Genomic DNA, 23,096 nt, shown 5'->3' with positions numbered 1-23,096 from the left:
TTATTATTATTTTAAACTTACACCTCATAAGCGTAGCATTTACTTCTGTTACAATTAGCTGGTTCCGTTTTTAGTCCGTGTATTGGGTCTTTTTCTTTTCACAAACAGTGCAGGAGGGCGTCTCGTTCGGCCTCCAGGTGGCAGACTTGATCCGCGCACTGGTCTCCCAGCAACGCAGTGTAAATAACTTAGTGCAGCCTGTTGACTTGAGAGCATGTTAGACTAGAAGAGAAACTACTCAAATACTGGTTTGACCCAGGCCATTGAATGAGCGAGCTTAAGGGGACGTTAAGTGAATCTTGAAAGCAAGACATCGTCGCTAAATAACAGGTGAAATTGTGCACTACAAGACGGTTTGGAGAAGGACAGCTAACGTGTTAGCTTAACTGTAATGTTAAGCTAGCTATATTAGATTTCAAACATTAACGTTAAGCGTTAGCTTACTTTATACCGTCTCGTGTTCAGGGTGTATTGTTAAACTAGACATGCGGTTATAAAATACTGCAAAGGGATAGTAAAATAGTAACTAACGTCCGACAATTTACGTTAGCTGAAGTAAACAACGTTAACCTACTGGCTACACGTTAGCCGAGGCTAGCCAGCAGCAATAAGAACAAGAGATTAACTGGTTAAATAGCTGTTAGCGAATGTTAATTACGTTAGAAGCTGGCCGGAGTCCTTAGCTTAAGCTAACGGTTAGCTCACAATAACGGTGAGCGAATTTAAGTAATCGCGATCATGCTGATCAAGCAATCAAAACAAGTAATTTCACTAACTGCACACCAGGTTGACTTAAAGATGAGCGCAGACACGTCTTTGACCTAATGATGTTGGTGCAAGCAGTCAGACTTCATATCGGTGTCGAAGTAACGTTACATAATGCAAGTGTTAAATGTTTCAATAGAGGCAATAAGCTCGATGTGACTGCATTCCAATGTTCGCAAAGGATTCTGTGCAGCATGCAGCTTTTCATTCATGGCCTTTTTCGTTGTACACCTGCCAGGCAGCTGATGGGGCTGTTTGACAAGTTGGCAGGATGGCTGGGGTTGAAGAAGGAAGTGAATGTGCTGTGTCTTGGTTTGGACAACAGTGGGAAAACCACGATCATCAACCAGCTGAAGCCCGCAAATGTAAGTGTAACCTGCTTTCATTGGAGTGAGTTTCTGAAATAAATGTTATTCACTCTCAATCATGTGCTATTGGTGTATTTGACAAATCAGTTATTTGTGCACATCCATATTACATGCTAGTCTCTGTTTTTCTATAATTATCTACAGTTTTGCACTATATCGCTACCCTCATATCACTTTGTTACCTAATAATTCTATGGTGCAAGCAATTCCTATTAAGGTTTTGATTTACAGGCTCAAGCGCAAGACATCGTCCCAACCATTGGCTTCAGCATAGAGAAGTTCAAGACATCCAGGTAGCTGTTCATAATAACAATAAGTAATTCAAGAAATGTTAAGGCATCTTCTAATTTTTACACATTTCTGTCTATAGTAAATTGATAACATCTTTGAGCTATATGTGATGCTTTGTTTTCTACCGACACAATATTAAAGTTCTCTCTCTTCTACTTTTGTAGTCTGTCCTTCACAGTGTTTGACATGTCTGGTCAGGGCAGATACAGAAACCTTTGGGAGCACTACTACAAGTGAGTTTGCCAGTGCTACAAAACCAACTATTTGCCATTTAATACACTATGCATATTCATTTCTGTGATCTTTTTGTACTTCTCAGGGAAGGCCAGGCTATCATATTTGTCATTGATAGTGCAGACAAACTGAGGATGGTAGTTGCCAAAGAAGAACTTGACACATTGCTAAACCACCCTGGTACGCTCATAAACGCAAATTGCTCTTTTTTTCAATGTGTTTTGGTTGCATAATATTGTTTCTCATTAGCAGAACTTAATGAACGTACTACTTCACTATACTAACTTTCCAAACTTCCCCCTCGCGCTCTCGCTACAGACGTGAAGCACAGGAGGATCCCCATCCTGTTCTTTGCTAACAAGATGGATGTCAGGGATGCTCTGTCGTCTGTCAAGGTGTCACAGCTGCTCTGTTTGGAGAACATTAAAGACAAACCCTGGCACATCTGGTATGAACAAGCACAGTTATTACCAGACTGTTAATCTTTTCCTAAAACATGATGTTGTTGAAATGTTTCAGTGCCACTGATGCTCTGAAAGGAGAAGGGTTACAGGAAGGAGTGGACTGGTTACAAGGTATGTTGAGAGTTCAAATGAAAGAAAGCGGGAGTGGCAATGACAGTGTTTAGAACATTTGTATAAAATCAATTTACTTAATTATATACCGTTAAAAAGCTGTTCCATATAACACATATATGTATTATAGACACACTACACTATTACATTTTACTTTGTTTACTTAAAATGTGCCACCATGTGCTGACATGGCCACTGTTGATTAGCAACAAAAACTTTACAGATCATTTTCAGGACCTACAATTGATTTATAATGTTGTATTTATACAATATGTACATTTATGTCAATTGTCCTTTGATCTTCGATGACATTTCTTTGATTCAAATTTCTTAGTTTCCATTACAGTTGATTATTTTTCATCCTCAATTCAAGCAATACCATACCAGTTAATCCTAAGAATATTAGGGCTGACACAATCTCAGATTTACAAGACATGACTATTATGGCCCAAATAATTCACTTTCATATTATTGCAGTATAGGTTTTAAGTTATTAACAGCGATTCTCACATTTTCCCAGATCAAATCAAAACAATGAGAACGTGAGGGCATGATGATGGATGCGCCGGAGGAAGCAACGTCCATGGAAGTCTTTTATGAAAGTAGAGGTTTTTAGAGGTACCATGTAATGATAGTGATGTTTATGGAATATTTAGGTTGTCCTGGTTGCATGTGCAAAAGTGAGTTTAAAAGTGAGAACTTATTTGATTCTCCTGGTACCAATAGTAACACCCAGCTGTCTGCAGGGGCTGTTCGATGTTAAAAGAAAATTATATTTACCCTTTCCATTTCTCAATGTCTATGTTGAACCAGATCACAGAAAACAGGACGAACTATATTGTAGCTTTATTTAAGTACATTATTGTAATAGTTTTTGTCTTCATTTTAGGGGAGAGGGACTCTGGATGTCTTTTAGAAAAGACATATTGTTGGGTGTTTACATTTAGTTTCATTCTGCCCCTCAACTGTCCTTTGTCCGACAAATGGCATATGCCAGCTTTCATGGAGAGAAAACCTTTTTAATAGCTGATTAATTCAAACAACGCATTATACTTGTGTCCAATCATCACTGTTACCAATGTTAGATACAGTACGTGCAGCCTTGTTTGTAATAAGTTACAGGTCAATGTGTGTGTAATGGAGTATAGAAAAAAAATGTTTCCACCTCTGAAATATGCCAAATTTAATTTATTTTTCTTTTGTCTCTCAGGGGCTTTGTCGATACATTATTGTTTGTGTTTGGTTTGAAGTATCCCAACAGTTCACAATACCCAGTTTTTTGACAATATCAAATTATGTTGAGCGCACATCGCCTTTTCAAGCTTGAATATCAGGCCATCTCACTGTCACATTAAAAATAAGATCCATCATATGTTTACTGGGGCTAATACTTCATACGTCTCTGCTCATGTTTCTTGATACATACAATACGTATTGTAACTTGGGTCTAAGCTGTATTGGATTCCTTTGAATATTAAGTTAATTTGTTTGCCTAAAAGAAGAAAACTTGTCTTTACAAATCTATTTAACCTGTGTTCCAATCTTCGCCTTATTTTAGTGCTCAAACAAAAACAAATGTAATCAAACAAACTGCATTAATAAAATGACTCTGTACTTCAGAGATCCAAAAGCCGGCAATGAAAAAGAAAAAACAATCATTGGCCCACTCTGCACAGGGTTTTTTAAGGCAAGCCTTTGATCATCTTCTTTGGTCTCTGACTGAAAGCTTGCATTAAAAAAGAAACTTCTGTACAAATCAGCTTGTGTATAGCAAAGGGGAGGAGTTTCTAAGCAAAAAGGAACAACTGACACCTTTTTGTTACGTAAAAAAGCATTTATCTAAGATACTCGTTGATATACTGTATCGTGCTGTCTTCATGTATGTCTCTTCCTTAAACCTGGCTTTTAATATCATAAATTGGATAAACTACAAATGCCCACGGCTGCCCACCCACACACATCAGTGTCTCTGTTTACACGACCACTGGGGGACGCAAAGCTCCAAAATATCCCAATTCCTCTCTTGGTGGCTTTCAGGAAAAAACATAAAAAATATTTCCAAATTCCAGAGAAGATTTAGTTTTCATACGCCTCTGTCCCCTCACTTAGTACTAATGTTTCATATCTTTGGACCCTTTCAGCACAAGTTCACAATAGCACCAAAGACGTTGTAGATTGTTCTTATCAAATGAGCTTGTGGGGTTTGTTTATTACATTGTGTGTGTTTATTTTTTATAGAATAAATGCTGGGGAGAATGAATATTGTTTCATGATGTCACTTTGGGGACTTCATATGTTAGCCGTGTTATCTTTCCTTACTCTCTAGTGCTCTCTTACGAACATCTTGACTGCTGCCAGTAACAGCTGCTCATTAAACCTTGAGCCCTTTGAGCACAGAAGAATTTATTTGGTTAAACATAAACATCCATTTTATCAGAGAATGTCTGGTATAATTCAGTGCAGCAGATTGATGGCTGTTTTACATTTTGTGTCATTTCATATTATTATGTTTTTATGGATGTATTTAGGATCATTGAGCAAAGTTGAGTGTCAAGTTAATGTGGCAGCCATCTGTCAAACATGCAGTTAGAAACCCTCCCAGCTGTCCTCCGGAAGTTTGGGATTTTGGCTTCAGTATCACACAGAATCACGTGTCAGATGTTGAGCAAAATCACATTTGAGTTAAAGTTTAAAAAAAGAATTGTGCTTCTTTGGAACTTTATTGTTTTAGTTTCAGAGTCAGAGTCAGACCACCCAAAAAAGCTCTATTTCAAGCTGATTTAAAATGTTTTCACTGTAAAATTTCATTATGAAATGATCGGCACATAGAGAGGAATTGTATAATCACACAAATAGAAATTAAGAATGACGTACAGTGAGAGTGCAGTCTCATCAATTCATACAATTAAGATCAATGATTTCTAATAATGTAAACCTGAGGCTTATATAAAGCCTCTGTCCATGGTTCTGAAACAGGGGCACTGTGGATAGCAGTTAAAAATTTGGCACCCTTCTCTTTATGGGCAAACACCTCAGTCACCATGTGTCTGTTATTGTACATGCGTGTGTGTGTGCACCACAGTGTTTTTTTTAAGTGAGACTCACTATATCATTAAATCTCTACTGCTCTTTGGAAGCCATCCTAATTGGATGTCTGTCAGTTTTGACAAGAGCAGCCAAATTAAATGAGCCAAGACAGAGCCGGCCATTAAGTAGATACAGTGCAGTGATGTACTCTGAAGTGAAAGTGGCAAGAAAAGTACATTTAATTGATTTCTAATTGCTTCAAGGTGGGTAGCATTTTTAAACTGGACGACTGCTTCCATATAGGCCCAAAATCAGGAGGAAGGTTGGGCTGCTTCCGCTTAAATCCAAAATGACCATCCTTCAATTAGATTGATTTGCTGTAAATTCCCTTGATGATTATTACATTTAAGTAATTATTGTAGATACCGCTCCAGTTTTCTCCCGTGTAAAGCAAAGAGGGCTTCATGGTGGTTTCACATCATCCTTCCAAAGATAAAAGATGTTTCCCATAGAGCAAAGTTAATTGCTGTTGTAAGGTAAAATGCCGGCTGAGGCGCGAGTGACAGCGGATAAAAGGCCACATGAAGTATGGCTGCGCAATTAAGTGGCTGTTACGCACAGAGCTGCGAAGGAGTGCGATCCACATCAAGCTTTTAACTTATTGCATCCGCTCATCCACACAATTGTGATTATTTTAAAAAGCTGTGTTAAAACGCATTTCTTGCCATTCGGTGATTCGGTGGTTTTAAAAAAATGATTGCGGTAAAGGAATCTTTACTCGACTCGTCAGATCGGCCGGTGCACTGTGACGTGGTTCTATTGCAAGGTGCTCATTAAGAGGGACGTTTGGTTTCTCTGACGTCTGCACGAGTCCTCCAACGGCACCTGCCCCCTTATAAGCCTCAGTAAGTCACCGAGGAGACCTCCACCACCGGTTCATCTAACTGCTCCGCGGTTTTTTGCAGTTTTGCAGTTTTTCTTCCTCGGGTGTCCCAGCACATGACACTAGAGATACTTAAGGTAAGTGGGGGTTTTTAAGCTTCTGTAAAATGTAAATCAATTGGTATTAAAAAAAAGAATAATTTCGTATTAAATTAAGAATGACCAAAGTGGAGATCTTTAGATTACAGTTCGTTATCTACGTCATAATTTGTATAAGGTGGTACCAAACTTGGCTTGTTCGAATAATTGTAGAAAATGATGTACGTAATTTGAATTTTACGCGCATGTGTCCGGATGGAAGATGGAGAAGAAAAAAAAATCTTTGATCCAAAATCCCAGAAACAAAAAATAGGATGAATTATGATTATTTACAAAACTTTTCACAGATTAATTTGATGCATATATATTTATGTTTCGAATGATGTATTTAAAATTGAAAGGACACTTTATTTGTGTATGTCTGATGGAATCAAAAACGTTTAAAAACTAGCATCCAGGTGTCTTTAAGCGAAATATTTTTTATTTACTTATTATGATGATGTAAATGACGACCATCACAAATGACCTGATCTGTTTTGAAAGTCAAATACCTGGAAAATCCAGCATTTAGCGCCGCAAACTCGCTGGAAATCTAAGAGGAAATTGTTACTCTTATTCTAATATTCTGTTTCAACAAGTACGGGTTTCTTCAGTTGACCCTGTAATCCAAGTAAAACTTCATAACAACATACTCTGGATTTTACAAGAACCAAAAGAGTACAGATGTTGCCAATAACGAAATGATGCCCATTGATCCTCGCTTCTTCGTGCGCCACGCAGGTCTCCATGCCCTCCCGTTCCTAGTGGAAGTCCGGTGCGACAATGACCATCCACATAGAAGGGCTTGTGGCTATCGCGATCTTCTATCTACTGATCCTGTGCGTGGGCATCTGGGCGGCATGGAAAAACAAACACTCTGGGGAGGCGGAGGGCACCGACCGCAGCGAAACCATCATGGTCGGTGGGAGGGACATTGGATTATTTGTTGGTGGATTTACCATGACAGGTGAAATTTGTCTTTATTACTCAATAATAGGTTGTTTTTTTTAACAGCTAATAGAGTTAAAAAAAATATCAAAACTATCACTTGGGTTTGTTTTGAGAAGTCGAATATTTTCAAGTTAAAGTTAGATAATTCAATTGCTTTAATGTGTAATGTATGGGTCAGTATTTCTCTTTTTATACAGCAATAAAAAATAAAAAAAGACGTTCTCTAGATTGTGTGCTAAACTATTATCTAGTGATTACATGCTGTGTGTCTGTGTGGTTTTCAGCGACGTGGGTTGGAGGAGGATATATAAATGGTACAGCTGAGTATGTGTATCTGCCTCAATATGGTTTGGCTTGGGCTCAAGCTCCCTTTGGATATGCCCTCAGTCTTGTTGTGGGTGAGTGGTTTAAAACAATTGAAATTACAACATATTATTTTGTCAACATATTAACAGTGAAATGCATACAACAAGTAGGTATATTGACTCATAGACCACATACCTGATTGAAATGGTTATTCAGTATATCAGTGGTGGTTGTTGGTTTATTTTGATGAACTTTCCCTCCTTGTTAAATCTTAAATCTATTGTTTAAAGTATCAGTCTAATTAAACACATGAATAAAACCCCTTTCAACAACAATACAGGATCAAACCATTTTATCGAGGTACACTTTAAGGTCAATTGATTGTGTCTGCTCTTTGGCCCAGGGGGGCTATTTTTTGCTAAGCCCATGCGCTCACGAGGTTACGTCACCATGTTGGACCCGTTCCAGCAGATCTATGGGAAACGCATGGGTGGCCTCCTCTTCATACCTGCACTCATGGGGGAGATCTTCTGGTCAGCGGCCATCTTATCCGCCCTCGGTGAGTTCATGTAGCCATCGACAACAAAATAAAAGATTCCTGTGGCCATTAAGATTAAAGTGAGGTTTTACCCATATGCATCTGTATGCCATAACATCTGCTCATGACCGTAGGTGCTACTCTGAGTGTCATCGTGGACATCAACATTAAGATGTCCGTGGTTATCTCAGCGCTCATTGCAATATTTTACACCTTGGTTGGAGGACTTTACTCGGTGGCCTACACTGATGTCGTGCAGCTCTTCTGCATCTTTCTTGGCCTGGTAGGATCATGTTGACCATCATATTGAAGTTAAGGTAGATTATAGCTAGAAGGGGAATTACGTGACCCTCTTAAGTAGATTTACTGTATTTGTTGTACTAAACATACCTTGACTTTGTCTTAAAATATGACAAATCACGATTGCTGCTCCAAGGCTATGAAATGACACGGCAACCACTTATTGTTGACACATGCATAACACTTATTGTAACAATTTTAAACGGTTGCAACTTGTTTCTTGACGTCTTCAGTGGATCAGCGTCCCGTTTGCTTTGACCAACCCTGCGGTGTCAGACATCACCATTACTGCAGTGAAGCAGGTGTACCAGTCGCCCTGGAAAGGCAGCATCCACAAAGGCGACACCTGGGTGTGGATCGATAACTTCTGCCTCCTGGTACAGTCGCCGCACATCTCCACTTACTTCATCACAATGTAGTCCACTGTGTCCGAGACTAGGTCTAAAGGTCTAAAACCGATTTCGTTGATGGTCTAATATCAGTTAAAAACACCACAGCTTGTCATCGAGTCACCTCATGTGAACGCGTTCCATGCATTCATTCATCATTACAGCGTTCTCTAAAGTTGGTCCTTATTCAAATGGAGTCATGAGTGACAGATGATGTCTGGTACTGTATAGATTTTAAAGCCTTTTCGGGGCAAATTTGTGATTTGGCTCCATAAATGAAATTGTCGTGAATGTGCTGAGCTTTAGTGCAGCGAGTGTTATTCCCTGGTCTTTACACGTGCTGCAGATGCTTGGAGGAATACCCTGGCAGGTGTATTTCCAGAGAGTGCTGTCTGCCTCCTCGGCAAACTACGCTCAGGTCCTCTCCTTCCTGGCTGCCTTCGGGTGCCTCGTCATGGCCGTGCCCTCCGTTCTCATCGGGGCCATCGGGGCCTCCACAGGTTAGAGAGCTGACTTTGCGTGGGTGTTTGTGTAGTGAAGGAAGGCTGGATGGGTCCATGTTGCCCTTAGATCTGAGAGAGCCTGGTAAATAGCAGCTGGTTCAGCTCATCCATAATGAAGCAGCGATTCATTCAGTAACCACGCTGGCTGTGTAAATATTACATTAGAGGGAGGCAAGGGACCAAATTAGAGGTTTGATCTCCAGATTTTTAGGTGTCAGATTCCTTGGTGAACATCTGAAAACACAACTTTTTTTGTCGTGTATTTTTTTAGCATGGAAATGAGCTGCCAGGACAAAATTGCAACAATAAAAATGTTTTTTAAATCCCTGCAGACGGAAATATTTGTTAAGCTTCACATTCAGCCGTTCTTACTCACATTATCGGTAGTTTCAGTCTGTAATGAGCCTAAATGTAAAGAAATATTGCTGTGCTATTAATGGGGACTTAGACGACTTATGATTATTATGCATTTTGTTGCAGCTTTGACATTTTCCGTAAGCTTTGGCTTACATTTTCAGTATATGTCAGTTTTATGAATGGTTCATGACAAATTACCTTGATTTCCGACAAATTAGGGAATGTTTGGGAATGTTTTTTTAAATTATTCTGTTGTTAATGCAGTTCAAGTATACTATTCCATGTGTCATTCATTATTTTCCTTACTCAGATTGGAACCAGACGAGTTATGGGGCTATTCCTCCTAAAGATAAAGATCAAGCGGACATGATTCTCCCCATCGTGCTCCAACACCTTTGCCCTCCGTTCGTCTCCTTCTTCGGCCTGGGTGCAGTGTCTGCAGCTGTCATGTCATCTGCAGACTCCTCCATCCTGTCAGCCAGCTCCATGTTTGCGAGGAACATCTACCAGCTGGCGTTTAGACAGTCTGTGAGTACAACTTGCACAACAGTTTTTTTGGGTTAGGGGAGGGCTTTTTGTGGTTCTTTGGGCCCACGTCACAATCCCGTCCCCTCTCGTCTCTATGTCCTCAGGCGTCTGACCGCGAGATCGTGTGGGTCATGCGTATCACCATCTTTGTGTTCGGCGGCCTTGCCACGTTGATGGCGCTGGTGACCGGGACCGTTTACGGCCTCTGGTACCTGAGCTCCGACCTGGTGTACGTCATCATCTTCCCACAGCTGATCAGCGTGCTCTTTGTCAAAGGCACCAACACGTACGGCTCGGTGGCCGCCTACCTGTTCGGCATGGTGCTGCGCATCGGTGGAGGAGAGCCCTACCTCGGGATGCCTCCCTTCATTTATTACCCCGGCTGGGCCGTCGAGCAGAGGATGCACCACATAACCGGCGAAATGGTGGACGTCGTCATCCAGAAGTTCCCCTTCAAGACCATCTCCATGATTGCCTCCTTCCTGGGTAACGTCGCTGTCTCCCACCTGGCAAAGTACCTGTTTGAGAGCGGCAAGATTTCACACAAATACGACTTTCTCGAAGCAGTGGTGTCCATGCACAGCGGGGAGGTCATGGATAGGACGACGCTCGTGACCCGCGGGAACAACATCGGGCTGTCGGAGATGGCGCCCGTCAAACCGCGGCTGAGCGTGACCTTGGCAGCCGCTTTCACGCGCCGCGACACGCTGCCGAAGGAGATAGTGGTGGAGGAGGAGGAGGAGTCCAGCTCTGAATCCTCCCACCATGACGAAGAGTGAAAAACTTAGGGTGTTTTTAAATAAAAAGAGAGAAAGAAATGAAACTGAACACGCAAGGGAACTGTCGGAGAACTGGTTACATTACTGTCAGATCCCCCTAAAAGAAGTATGAGACCAGAAGCAAACGTCCTCCGGTGGGACCACAAAAGAAAACACATCCAGCATGTGTTGATTGGATAACGGCCACATGGCAGGATATATAGTTTAGCAGCTTGCTGATTGTCTGGACATGACTTTCTCTTTCTGTGAAGTGCATCAAGCATTCACTCAAATAGATAGTATATATAGGTCGGTGTAATACATACTCATTCTTTTTTTTAAACTGCTTTGGAGTTATACTTAAAGAAGACGGTTTTAATGTGATGATTTGTGATGTTTCACAGAATATGTACTGCTCACAAGTGGTGAAATATTTCATCAGAAATATGACAAGGAATGAACAAAATCCAAGAAGTTGATAGGAAGCCACGGACATCGCAAGCATATCATGTTCTAATTAGATAAAAGAAAGTACACACACTTTAACAGCTATACAACAATTTATATAAATGATTGTGAGACAAAGTTGAATAAAAATAGATAGAAAATAGAATATTATATAGCTCTACTTTTTCCAAACAAGCCTACATATTCATTTTGCATGTAAGTAATAAGTAATAATTTTTTGTTCATGACTTAAGTGACACATTAAACCAACCGCAATGTCATGACGTGAAACACATCCGACATATTAACCAACACCCAAAACTAAACTTAGTTTGACACATTAAAACGGCGTCTCTTCATTATTACAATAAACATATCATGACTCTGTGAATCAAGAAAGATACAATCCATGTATTGTCCTGAGTAGAAAATATACAAGCAATAGTAACCGTAGTTGACTTGAAGCATTAGCTAATATTCTCTTTAATGTCCGGTGTAGAAGAGGTTTTAATCATAGGAATCTGTGTAAATTAGTGATTTAAATTATCTTATATTCAACTGCCTTAATGAAACTCGTGAAACAGTTTTATTTCCACAGTTGTGACTTGACTCTGGTCGGACAAAGACTTGAATATGAATGTAATCTGTATATCAAGTAGTGTACTTCTACTGGTGTTTGTGTTGCTGGTTTTGTTTGTGATTTTGCAAAGTCAAAAGGTAACTGTTGCAGAACAATGTGGAGGCAGGTTCTGCTTCACAAATGTGTGCTTTTATTTGTTGTCAACAGCAGATTCCCTTCTCTGGAGAAAAAAATGAATCGACCAAGAAAACATATCATACTGGTTAAAATGATTCAAGAAAAAAAGAGGTTGACTAAATGTTTATTTATTTTTGATGTTATGAGAGATGAAACAAAAAAAAACATTATTTCAGAAAAATATATATAAATTCTACTTTTGGAACAAGACAAAATTGGTGTTTCACATTTTTTGTTTCCTGAAAAACACATTGAGAATATTGCAATTCAATTCAATATTCTCCATTTTTCTTAATTGGAGATGATTCTAAAATAAAATAAAATAACTTTTAGAGGCCCTAGGAGGTCAGAAAAATCATGAAAGTAAACACTTTTTTGTATCAGAAATATATCTTTCACAGCAACCTTGTTTTATTCATTCATTGGTCGTAATGAAGCTTAATCGTTGTATCTCAGACTTCAGCGCTTCTGTTACTCAAAAGGAAAATTCCAAAAGCATCTTCCCTCAGATAAAGACTCAGGTTGAATGTGCAGCCCGTCGGAGCTCTTTGTTGTCTGTCGGGCCCTTCAGCTGGATGGCCGACAACGTGTCCCAAAACGTGACTGAAATTACAATGGCTTGGCTTGCATCTTTGTCCCCCTCCACTGCCACAGTGAAAGACAGCGTCTTAAAATAGCTCTCGCTCACTGGTTATTTACATTACCTTAAGTGCTGTACTCTCTCTCATCTGGGATTCAGGGAGGAGCCACCCAGGGGTGGGTGTGGCTGCTGGTGGTCAGTCAGGGAAGATGGACTCTGGAGGAGGTTAGACGGGGGGGGGGGGTGAGCTTCCTGGCGCCCGTTGCCCGTAAAATCCACCGACTCCGATGCGCAGGAATGACGCAGGAGCCCCACCCATCTTCTGCACTCCCCCCCAGCCCCCCCACCATCGCCAGCGTCCTTTTCGACGTCCTTGAGAACTAAGGCCGATGGCATAAAAAACGAATAGAGGGGGGGAGAGAGTGTCCCATCTACATTCATAGAAAGTGCCTCAGAGAGCACTCATGATAATTAACAATTATGAAGGAAAAACTGACGCTTGTCCGAAAGTCAATCCATTTATTAAAGGCTTTGCAGGCGAGGGGGGGGGTGTTGGGGGATGGTTCGGGCTTCCTCCTGCAGTTCATTTGGATGTGAACCAAAAGAGATTCATTCATGCTGGATATCTTTAGAAGCTCATGTCTTTCCAGGAGTCACTGATATTATACCAAGGCAAATGTATGTCCTGCTTTTGGAATCATTTTTACCAGACAGTAAAATCGCTGACTGTAGCAGCTCCATTTGTTAAAACTAAAGGGAGTGTAGAACATTAGGCTGCATCTGGAGGAAGCTACTTTGAGCTCAGGCCCGACTCCCACACGACATGTTTGAAAATGTGAAGTTGAAGCGTCTTTACTTAACTCCCTTCCTTCTATCTGCCACAGCTGTCCAGCTTATTGTCCCGGCCGAACCTCGGGAGATAAAAGGGAATACTGCAAATCAAGGCCTCACTAGAGCACTTTCCCTGAAGGTGGGACATGAGAAGATGAGATTACAGAGAGCAGACAGTGCATTCAGATAGACATCTTTTATCTGGAGTCAGGCATAACTTTAGAGAGAGGACTCAAAGCACCGCTGCCTGCAAATGTTATTTATTGAACTAATTAGACCTATTTGTGCTCAGCCAAAGCGCTGATATTATTTGTTCCATTTGAATGAACAACTCTAACTAGCCACCATCTTACCTGAGGGGGACACAATAGCATCACTAATATCATAAGAGCCAATGCAAAGTGGAGTTAGCAACTTAGCGTACATTTTGGATTTATTTAAGGACCACACATTACAACAAGTTAAATTTGTACATTGATATCGTGGTAGAAGAGATGAGTAAATGTTGCATTTTCAGTTTAAAGGGGCCCTCCACCAAGTTTAAATTTGAAGATCATTGGGAAGTCCCAATGACAGTCAACTGACATGCGTTGGATTCATCTGGAGCTTGGCTTATGAGTCAAACGCTTCATCTATTTTGAATTTGTCTCTGCAACAAAAAAAAGCTTTAATTTGAGAGGGGCGCTGCCTCCAACCTCAGAGAGCTTTCATTTGACAGAAGCAGCAAACGGCCTTTGCTCCCCAACAGCATCCTGTCACAAGGATCCAAAGTGAAAAACGCAGGCTGGATTTCTCATTGTGAAGAACACTGGGAGTATCTATACAGATTATCTGCTTTATTTTTTTTTACCGTTGTCAAGTTGTTTTACTGCAGATCGATACAGAAATGAATCTGCACAGTGAAGGTCAAACATGAGGTAATATTAAGAAATCACATTTTGAATTTATTAGTGCAAGCACAGCAACGGGTCATTTAAATGGTGTGATCTGAGCATGGTGCCGAGCATAAGACGGGCTTTCTGAATTAGACGTCTCTTGTACGGACACAAGGCAGCTCATGTTTCATCCGTGGCTCCGTCAGGACACCATTTATGTCCCTCTTAAGTAATGTCTCCTGTAAACCAATTGCAGAGCAGCTAATTGAAACATCAGAAGAGGGCGAGGGATGGAGAAGAAAACGAAGCGCTTTCGGTCTGAGAAGGAGAAGTGAGAGAGTATTGTGTATCGTGTTTTCTACTTACTGGCAACAAACGAATGCACACGTGCGGACGCATAACACAACAAACATAATGTTGTTTCTAATTGTTTCCCATATATCTCTTCATCTCCTCCATTAGTCCCGCCAAGCAGCTGAGGAGCATCTTCAGCTAAATGAATGTAGCGGCCGCTCTAATCCAATCAGCCAGGAGAACCTAATTATAGAAGCAGCCTTGTTCCTCTCGGGACCACTGCAGGTAGGACCACAGCCGTGAGAAGACTCCCCTGATTCCCAAGCCGGCACAGCCAGGAATCTGCCTCCCCGATGCAGAATTCGAGCTGGCAGTCAAACAGTTGATCAGATCCTACAAGACGAGATTTTTTTGTGATGCAGAGCCGCCAGCTCCAGTCAATCGATGGGAATCTAATAGTTCCGATGGACCTGCACGTATGGAGACGCAGTGATGCAGAGATTGTGAAGGAAAAATGAGAAGATCTGTGTAAGGATAAATGATCACCTTCAAATACAAAATGCTGTGCTGAATCACATGTTTGGTCCAAATCACTGCGTCAGTTACACATGAGGTTACAAGGCCTTCTCCTTATTTTATTACCCACATTTGAGATGTTGGAAAATAAAAATAGATGCTATTTCTTTCTTATTGAATAGAGTTTATTACTCTGAATGTATTGTGAGTAGAGACAATTGTGACAACTGAATAGTGTCTCCAGACTTACAATAGAACTTTATTTAGATTTCTAGGATTTCGATTTTGAGGAAATCTAAAAACTTGTAGGAAAAGTAAAGTGATACAGTTACATTTTAATCACAATAAAAATGTACGATTTTGTGATGCAAACCGACACATTTTCCAGCAATATTCTTTAAATAAATTAAAATATGTCTTAATCTGTAATATCTGAAATCCTTTTTTTACATGCATTTCAACATTCTTTCTCATTGATATTTTTCAAATGCTCATAGATGGATGAGGACAATTTCATAATTGAAATTCTTTGATTAACATATAAAATGTTATAATATTTTTGATGTACTCTGTGTTGTAAAAATCGATATATTAATGTGCAAGATTTTCATGGATACATTTAGGAGAGTTGTGGAAAGTCGGTTGTCGGCCAAGAAACAAAGTAGAAATGCAACAGCAGTATAGTTTGTCCTACATATTCCCATTCCAGGGCTGCCCTCACATACAACATGCTCTCCTTTAGCCCATTTTTTTTCTAAAGGGAGCAAGGAAGAGACCTACTGGATTTCCGGCCTTTTTTTCCATCCCATAGAGAGTCAGTGGGGAGAATAATGTAGCGGCGGTCACACACACCCACATATAAAAGCTCACATTGGCCCCGGGGGAGCCGCTCACTCTCCGAATGAAGACGCTGAGTGGAAGGAGGAGGGTGGGACCCGTGTGAACTATTGACATGAACACACAAGGGCCTGCTGGTGGTGATGGTTGGGGGGGCGGGTGACACAAAGACACAGAGGGATACATGGGACATTTGAGTTTGAAAATGTTAACAAATATAGCTTTAAGATTTTAGTCAAGAAAGAATTTAAAGGATTCTTTTTGTATTTCAAGGCCACAGCACATTGGAGAGTTTGTTAAAATGGACATGAATAAGTTATAGATTACAGGTTACAACAGAGCTACATGGAGTTGACTGCAGCAGGTGCAGCATTAAGGGGCAGCAATGGCAAAGAGAAAGAGAGAAAAACAGAGGACAAAGACAGGGAGAAATGTTTCGGGGGGTCGTCGTGCCTCTGAGCTCATCACGACGCACATCCAGCCCCGCCCTGTTCTGTGTGTGTCTGTGTGCGTGTGTGTGTGTGTTTCAGCGTCTTTAGTATCACGATCATTGCCCCGGCTGAGTCGGAGCCAGAGGATCCATTAGAGCTGATTGAGGAGCACAAGGGTGCAGACGTAACCCTGAGAGAAGGTGACGCGCACACACACACACGCGCACACACACACACACACACATCGTCCAGTCTCATAAAGCATGAACAAAACTACAGCTGCAAGTAACTAAGTCACAGGTCTATAAAGAGTAACACATAAGCATCAGATGGCTGCCAAAGACCATGTGAACATATTTAAAGATGCACAAAGAAAATGAACCCTTTGGAGCTGAGTGTTTGGAGTAAGAAACATTGATTTATTACCATTTATTATTTACCTCTTACATTACAGACACACAAAAATCCTCCTTCTATACCGATGAGGGAGGGATGAATTTGCATAGTGTTATGGTATAAGAGATATCAAATAATCAGCTGCAAAGAGTTGTTTTTCACAGCATTGTCTTCACCTAGTGTTCAAATAGTTCTCAACCAAAGCAATTTGATTGTTGGAGTTGCCATGTCAGGAAAAGCACAGTGGCAACTAAAACTAAAAACAGTCATTTAAATCTATACAACAAAAAACACCCGTACATGTTTGGGGCCTCGGTGTAATTTATGCAGTCACGTGGTCAACAATTATAGCGAGCTCTTCTTCCTGCTTTTCTTTCAGATATTCATCTCATCAGCACTCTGATGCCCGAGAAATGGAAATGTTTCTTGTTATCTTTTAACGTTGAAGCTAGTTAGAGAGAAATATGTTTCACACATCTGTTCATTTTCAGTACGATTAAACCACTTTATTCAGAGGAAGGATAGAAACTACATAAAAAAATAAAAGGCAATAAACAAAGAATACAACTATACTCGTTTCAGACAGAGATGTCTCAATGTGTGTGTTCCCCCAGGGGTCAAGAAAGAGGAACGAGTGTGAGTTATAGAGTGCTTCTCTGTTGACAAAGAAGAAGGGAAGCTCTCTGACTCTGCCTTTGTCGTTGTGTCAGACAGGAGCAGGGAGAGGATCCCAGCAGAGGAGCTGCGTGAGGGCGAGAGACGGGAGACACCACATGGATGACGGGCCGGGCGGCTGCTGAGAGAGCGCAGGGACATCGGTGAGGAGGTCACCCTGCAGAGTGACAGCGTTTGACTGGGTGTCACATCCGGAGGCCGCCCCGTGTCAGAAGCAGGAGGACACACGATTGTTCAGAGTTGCAATACAGCGCTGAACACACACACACACACACATACATCACTAAAAAACAAATGCAACAACAACTGCTTTCATCTTGGATTTGCATTCAAAGGGTTGCTCAGTTTTAGACACATTTAAAGCTTTCCTCTTTGCAAATAGCTATTCTTCCAAAGAGTATTCTCAATATTTCTATCTTAGAAGCAGGATTTAGCATAATATATATGTATTTTTTTCTGTGGATGTTTTTAATGAAAAGCAGTCTTCTGTCTTCTGACCACTAGATGGAGCCAGGTGGACGGAGAATATGGTTCCCTCCATAAACTGCACGAGAGAGAGAGAAAAATGGATCTTAATCCCTCAGTTGAAAAATGTAATGATTTTATTTAAAAGGGACCATGAACAGTTAATGTCACCTTTTGATAGCTTTAGCCAATTTGCATCTGTCCTCCCTTGACAGGTCATAACCAGGATAACCCACTAACAAACAGCACAGGGTGAAAGTGTTGAAAAGAGCACACAAGAAAATATTACAATCATATAGGTAGCCTATTTGTACTTAAGGAACTGTAGTTTTACTCGCTTTACTAGACCAACTGGTCTTTACTAGACCCCCCCCCCTGCGGTACCAAATACATCCAGCTCAAATGTCACACACCACCATCTCCCACTAAAAGTCTGCTCTACAAACACTGAACAACAGACACTAGACTAGTCAGTCCTGCCTAATTCATATCGGTTTATCAGTACATATATGAACACTTCCTCCCCCACTGCAGGTGTGTAGAGCCTGCTCACAACCTTAGGCACGGGGAGCGGATGGCACAGGTGTGATGCCATGTGGGCTGGTTGCCCGTGTGCTGCCCAGTAACCTGCCACCACAATAAGCACATTAGCGATGATGCATTGCACGTGCATTTAAAAGTTGAAAATGTAAGATAGAACTAGTAGAGGATAAGAAATAAATCAAATGAGCCATTTGAATTCATTGATCCAAATGTTTCGATGACTACTAAATAGTTGTATTTTAAATGAAGCCTCCGGTTGGCTGGTTAGGAATGTGCCTCACGAAGCTGGTGTGGTTTTGCATTTGATGGAACGCCAACAGGAACTGCGGGCTCAGTAAAGATATGGTTTGGAATTGCTTTTACTCTAATTAGGCTTTAAATGTCATTGCCTTCCACCTTTTCTTCCCGTCTCTCTCTCTCTTTCTTTCATTGCAGTCAGAACAGACGAGTATTTCTGTTTGCCGACTAGCGAGTGAGCAAGGCAGATGTTACACATTTACTTTACTACATTTACTACTTACATTTACTTGTCATTCCACCGCACTGCTTTTTCTTCAAAGTCATGTTACATCAACATCCAGCTTACAAAGTCTTCTGCATGGATCTACAACCATCAACACAACTTGATGCATGGCTTTAGAAATATGAACAAAAAACTACAGATAAACGGGCACTGAGTGGAAACTATACGTTGAGTAATTGCACTGCCATATCTCTTGACCTTTATGTTCTCGAGGAAATTGCTGGAGAGATAAGTCCCGTCATCAAATTATCTTCTCGCAGACGTTGATAAAAATGGTAACCTTTACATGCGATGACACAGATACGAGGTTGGGACTGGAAGTGTTTGTGATAGATTTGTTTTTCATACGTCCAATAAACACCTATTTTATATTGTGCGTCATTCAAAGGAACACAATGTGTCTTAGCGGTGTAGTAACTCTTGGTATTTCGTTGAAATAAGCTCACCAGCATGCTTCTTCGTTTTAATGCCCACTAGAGGTCGCTCTGGTGCAAAGAATGAAACTTCTTCAGGAGGAAATTATCATTGACAAATGAATGTTTGTGCTCTAAATCTAGATCACCGAGTGTCAGTAAAGCGCGCTTTAACACTTAAACCTGCAAAAGTTGGACGAGATGTTTGTTTGGTGCCAGTTTATGCGAACCAACGTTAAACAGTGATATAACCTGAATAAAGGTTTTAATAAAGCAATACGGTACGAGAGAATGTAACAGTTCGAGGGTGTAGTGGCAACCCCCGAAATGTTTATTGAAGATAAAGAACTGCCTCAAGGAGCGTATTGCTTTTATAACACGGTTACCAGCGAACTTATAAACAGTAAGTAAATAGCTGCCTTTCAGCACAAAATAGTTGTAGCCACCTAACGTTTTGTATCACATTTCATCAGTGTGGAGGAAAAATAGTCCCCGTACGTGCATGTAAACACGCACCATCTCATTCATTCACATCGCTCATGACGTCCACCGTAATTGTCCGGTTGCGAAAGCTCGCATTGCCTCAAAACGATCATTTGTAGAGCTAAAAGCTAGAATATCATCCAGCGGTCCAGCAAAATCTATGGTGTTGCTTAGAGTGCGCAGTGATATGGAACACTCGGGTCAGCGTGAACAGCAACCGTACATGGTCCCCCCGTGACTCGCCCTCAACCAATCAGAACGCTGGATTTCATCTACCCGTGTTATAAATGCTTTAATGCTTCATCACAATCAAAGCTTGCTTTACTTTTCAATCAGACTGGCTAAATGTCAGCAACATGTGTTTCGTAATACCCTTGTAGCACTGTCTTGACACCATTCGGAATGCGTTCTTCTAGTTCTACAACACAAAACATCTTCCCCTAACAAATAAGGGATGCTTTGCACGTGCCAAACGTGTTGTGGTCAATTTTAAGTGTACACACAAGTTCTGTTCTGTTTCACCTCAAGGTTTATTTAGTGGTTGCACCGAAGCGTATGATCACACAGTCGGTTTGATCGTTCTATAAAATTCTAATTTGTTTGTGAGCACAGCTTTGATGACACACAAGAATGTGAATTCCTGGAAATTTGTTTTGTTTTAAGTAAACAGTATGAGGTGCAAGGTGTGCCACTGTGACGTTGTCTCCATAACAGCGTTAATACCACGTGACCATCACACAACACTGTGTTTGTTTTTGCAGACAAAAGGAACGTGCTAATTCACCTTGACTTTTTATGCTGTTAAAAAAAGATAAACGCCCAGTTACTGATTTAAAGATCCTTATTTGACCTGTCACAATGCAACAGAAAGAATAAAGGCATGCACTATCAATTATGGTTACAAATAGCTTCCAACACCTTGACTACTTTTCATGAAAAACAACTCAGTAACAAGGTAAAAAGTAACAAGGCAATTGTTTTACTTGACTCAGTCTAATATGTGTATTATGAAGGCTTTTAGTGTCCTCTTCAATAAGTGTCTATGCACTCTTCATTACATGAGTGCTGCTTCTGCCAAACACAAGGCCCATTTCCAAATGAAACCTATTGCAGAATAAAGTAGAGGAAGTAGGTCTTATCAAGCACATCAAACTCAAAGCACATGCACCTCACAAATAGGCCCTTATATCTCTTCTGTTTAACCCATGCGAAAACTGGTGTGTGTACAAATAACAAGATTAAGTAGTGATTAAGTAGTAACGTTTGGAGGCGCGTACGGTTTTATGACGTCTCCCACCAAACTTCTTTTGGACTCTTGGCATTAGATTGTATTTAATAGGCCTGAGTAAATGTGTCACTTCTTGTGCATGCATGGAGTCACACTGTGTCATCACTGAACTCATTGTGTTTCCTCAGACCTTCCCAGTGAACGGTTAATGTCTCTGTTGGTCGTCCTCTTCCTTCTCCTCCCACACAGACAAACCAACACAAACATTTCAGTGCAGCGCGGACACTCTCAAACTAGTTGGGAGTCCAACGGAGACGCCACCGGGACATAAGCGACCCACCGAGGGAGAGAGAGAGAGAGAAAGAAAGAGAGAGAGATGGCCCAGACCGACAGCCAGAGTTCCACTTTCTCCGACATTGTGGAGCTGAACGTGGGGGGTCAGGTGTATGTGACCCGACTGGAGACCCTCACGGCGGTGCCGGACTCCCTCCTGTGGACCAAGTTCACCCAGAGCTCCCCGGGCGACCTGCCCAAAGACAGCAAGGGCCGCTTCTTCTTCGACCGGGACGGCTTTCTGTTCCGCTACATTTTGGATTACCTGCGGGACGCCGAGCTCTACCTGCCCGAGTATTTCAAAGAGAGGAGGCGGCTGCAGAAAGAAGCCGACTTTTTCCAGCTCCCGGAGCTCTCGAGGCGCCTGGCGACGGCCGGAAAGGACGGCTCGTATGCGGAGGACAGCGGGGAGCCGGAGGACTCGGAGCTCACCAGTCCGGTCACGTCCACCACCTCCTCCTCTTTCTCGGACAGGACCCCGCGCTCCCCGGGGGCCGGCGCCGGCTACATCACCATCGGGTACAGGGGCAGCTACACCATCGGGAGGGACATCCAGGCGGACGCCAAGTTCCGCAGGGTGGCCAGAATCACCGTGTGCAGCAAGATCTCTCTGGCCAAAGAGGTGTTCGGAGAGAGCCTGAACGAGAGCCGCGACCCGGACCGCCCGCCCGACAAGTACACCGCCAGGTACTACCTCAAGTACAACTTCCTGGAGCAGGCCTTCGACCGGCTGGCCGAGGTCGGCTTCCACATGGTGGCCTGCAACTCCACCGGGACCTGCTCGTACGCCGGCAACGACCCGGCGGACGACAAGCTGTGGACCAGCTACACCGAGTACGTTTTCTCCCGGTGAACGGATCACTGCCGCCGGGCTGCGGTGTGTCCAGCCACCCCCCCCCCCCCCCCGTATGCCGCCGCGTGTCCAGCCCCCCGCCGCTCACCACACCGCGCGTCGGTGCGCGCGTGCCGCTGACCACCGGTTGGAGCAAGGCGGCTGCTGACATTAGTTCTCCGAAGCTCGGTGACTTGTGGTTTTTGTTTTCCTTCTCCGCCGCAGTTTCGTCATTTTCTCCCGTTCTCAGACTCATGTGCCGCTCTTTGGTTAGAAAGCAGCGGGACTTCTTTACGCGTCCCGAGCCGCGTTGTTTATGCGACCGTCTAATTGTTTGTGGCTTTCAACTGCTTTGTTCTTAATGAAGTTAATGAGTGGATGCAGATTGTAGAATGTGGTTTTCTCTTCATCGTTACTGAGCTGTGGCTGTATTTCGTATTGTTGATGTTGAGAGGCTGTTATATGCTGAAAAATAGCCTCATGTTCAATGGCCTCTCAAGTATTTAATCATTGGGATTCAATTATAAGGACGTTGCTTCTTTGGTATAATATATATTTAAATGTACATGTTTTATTGGATTTGATTATATCAACTACAGTATTTCTGCCTTTAAGATAATATGTCTGAACCTTGCAACGCTTCATTATTTTGTGCCATCTATGAGCTGTTGTCATTGTCTTCTCTTTTGATATGAGGCCAAATAAAGTGTGACATTGTGCCACTACA

At 41.9% G+C, this 23,096-nt stretch overlaps 3 protein-coding genes across 3 annotated transcripts; all 3 read left to right on the top strand.

Annotated features, from left to right (window-relative positions):
• Positions 1–142: 142 nt before the first annotated feature.
• On the top strand, positions 143–4,493 carry arl6 (ADP-ribosylation factor-like 6). The gene is made up of 8 exons (XM_037455242.2): positions 143–330; positions 1,004–1,130; positions 1,365–1,426; positions 1,589–1,657; positions 1,744–1,838; positions 1,977–2,106; positions 2,178–2,233; positions 2,754–4,493. Exons 2-8 carry the CDS (start codon positions 1,011–1,013, stop codon positions 2,777–2,779), a joined length of 558 nt encoding a protein of 185 aa, XP_037311139.1. The 5' UTR covers positions 143–330; positions 1,004–1,010; the 3' UTR covers positions 2,780–4,493.
• A 1,414-nt stretch (positions 4,494–5,907) lies between these two features.
• slc5a7a (solute carrier family 5 member 7a) lies at positions 5,908–12,415 on the top strand. The gene is made up of 9 exons (XM_037456785.2): positions 5,908–6,280; positions 7,022–7,247; positions 7,516–7,629; positions 7,941–8,096; positions 8,210–8,358; positions 8,609–8,752; positions 9,111–9,264; positions 9,935–10,152; positions 10,257–12,415. Exons 2-9 carry the CDS (start codon positions 7,064–7,066, stop codon positions 10,929–10,931), a joined length of 1,794 nt encoding a protein of 597 aa, XP_037312682.1. The 5' UTR covers positions 5,908–6,280; positions 7,022–7,063; the 3' UTR covers positions 10,932–12,415.
• An 8,771-nt stretch (positions 12,416–21,186) lies between these two features.
• Positions 21,187–23,096, top strand: LOC119197411 (BTB/POZ domain-containing protein KCTD12-like). Its single transcript, XM_037453684.2, has one exon. The coding sequence runs from the start codon at positions 21,581–21,583 to the stop codon at positions 22,388–22,390; it is 810 nt and encodes a 269-aa protein (XP_037309581.2). The 5' UTR covers positions 21,187–21,580; the 3' UTR covers positions 22,391–23,096.

The sequence above is a fragment of the Pungitius pungitius genome, chromosome 4 (genome assembly GCF_949316345.1).
Source record: "Pungitius pungitius chromosome 4, fPunPun2.1, whole genome shotgun sequence".
Classification (NCBI taxonomy): domain Eukaryota; kingdom Metazoa; phylum Chordata; class Actinopteri; order Perciformes; family Gasterosteidae; genus Pungitius; species Pungitius pungitius.
Note: the sequence above shows the minus strand (reverse complement) of the source record. Positions and strands in the feature narration are given on the sequence as shown.